Below are 1,959 nucleotides of genomic sequence, written 5' to 3'. Positions count from 1 at the left end.
CTGCACCGATCCGCCTGTCAATCTCCCGTTCCATCCTTCCCTCACTTGTGAACAAGTCCCCAAGTTACTTGAACTCATCCGCTTGAGGCAGGAACTCTCCACCAACCTGAAGGGAACAAGCCCCCCTTTTCCGACTGAGAACCATGGCCTCGGATTTGGAGGTGCTGATTCTCATCCCAGCCGCTTCATACTCGGCTGCAAACCGCCCCAGTGCACGCTAGAGGTCCTGGTTTGATGGGGCCAACAGGACAACGTCGTCTGCAAAAAGCAGAGACGAGATCCTGTGGTCCCCAAACCGGACTCCCTCTGGCCCCTGGCTGCGCCTAGAAATTCTGTCCATAAAAATAATGAACAGAACCGGGGACAAAGGGCAGCCCTGCCGGAGTCCAACATGCACTGGAAACAAGTCTGACTTACTGCCGGCGATGCGAACCAAGCTCCTGCTTCGGTCGTACAGGGACTGGACAGCCCTTAGCAAAGGGCCCCGGACCCCGCACTCCCGGAGCACCCCCCACAGGGCGCTGTGAGGGACACGGTCGAATGCCTTCTCCAGATCCGCGAAGCACATGTGGACTGGTTGGGCAAACTCCCATGAACCCTCTGCCACCCTGAAGAGGGTATAGAGCTGGTCCAGTGTTCCACGGCCAGGACGAAAACCGCATTGTTCCTCCTGAATCCGAGGTTTGACTATCGGTCGAATTCTCCTCTCCAGTACTGGAGATGTGCCAACTAAATGTCTGTTATTAAACTTTCTGATGCTGCACAACCTTAGAATAATGTCAGTGTGGAAACTGTTGGTTATAGAAATATGAAAATGTCAGTAGAGGTAGGTGTGGAGGCGGTTTCCTCTAAGTAGCTTCTCAGAGGGAGCCTGAGAATGAAGAATGTGAGTCAGGGTTAAATGGTTATTTGTGGAAAAGATGTTCTTGGTAAAAGAGGATGCTCTTGAAACAGTTTGATTTGATGTATGTATCTACTTGATACTTACTGATTTTAATCATCATGTGCATTGCAGTGTGATTAAACACAAGTCTATAGCTCAATGATTTCCTTTTCATTCTTGCTAATGACTTTAATGAAATGAAATTATAAGAAAGTTCTCTCTGTCCTTCACAACTGTTCCTCCTTGTGACTTTGATTTAATCAAAATATAAGACAGTGTGGAGCAGCATGCCAGTGCACCTGTGAAATGAATTGCTCTACCGAGAACCGTCGTCAGATAATAAAAGTGCTGGTCTTATCAAGATATAGATGTGATCTCTTTGCTGCAAAATGAAGCTTGAGTTACTCTGAATCATTGACTTCTTGACTTCTCTCTCCACCCCTTTTATTCCTGACTCTCTCTGCTGTTTGTTTTGTTCTACCCCACCCCCCACCCCCCCACCTCTCTGTTGTGCTGACCTCCATCTTCACATCTTTGGGTTCAAACTCTTTCTGTTTTGTTCCCTTTGTACTTTCTTTCTGTTATACTTTTCTTTAACACCCCCCTTTATCTTTTGCTCTGCAGGCATCAGAGCTGGGAATGCTGTCTGTCTACTACACTTACATCTTCACCTCTCTGGTAAGGAAATGGGACATGGTGTGGGTATTCAGAGACAATATCGATTTTTCGACCTACAGGCACGCATCAGCACTCTAATGCTGAGCTCCTGTAGTGTATAAAAATAGTACACTTTAATTGGTATTCACTTAAATGAATGATTGAATGGATAGAGTTAAACAGACAGGAGCTAAGACAGAAGAATTATAGCATAGCTGCATAATAGCTTAGTCAATTTTCTCCCTCACTGCATGCGGCTGCAAATTAGAGACATGTTGAGTTCAGTGGCTTTAATTGGTCCAGTTGCTCTTTGTTGGCCCTCGCTGGTTGAAGTGCACTTCAGCACCAAACAAATAAATAATCATGATTGTTATAATTGTTACTAGTACTCTTGTTGCTGTTGTTTCTGCTGCCATCGT

At 46.0% G+C, this 1,959-nt stretch overlaps 1 protein-coding gene across 1 annotated transcript in view; it reads left to right on the top strand.

The window, feature by feature from the left end:
- grik4 (glutamate receptor, ionotropic, kainate 4) overlaps window positions 1-1,959 on the top strand; it is a 311,608-nt gene that overhangs the window by 233,937 nt on the left and 75,712 nt on the right. The window contains 1 exon segment of the mRNA XM_020600102.1: window positions 1,508-1,561. Within this exon segment, the coding sequence (XP_020455758.1) occupies window positions 1,508-1,561 (54 nt within the window).

The sequence above is a fragment of the Monopterus albus genome, unplaced genomic scaffold (assembly GCF_001952655.1).
Source record: "Monopterus albus unplaced genomic scaffold, M_albus_1.0 scaffold45.1, whole genome shotgun sequence".
NCBI lineage: Eukaryota > Metazoa > Chordata > Actinopteri > Synbranchiformes > Synbranchidae > Monopterus > Monopterus albus.
This window is presented reverse-complemented; position numbering and strand designations above follow the sequence as displayed.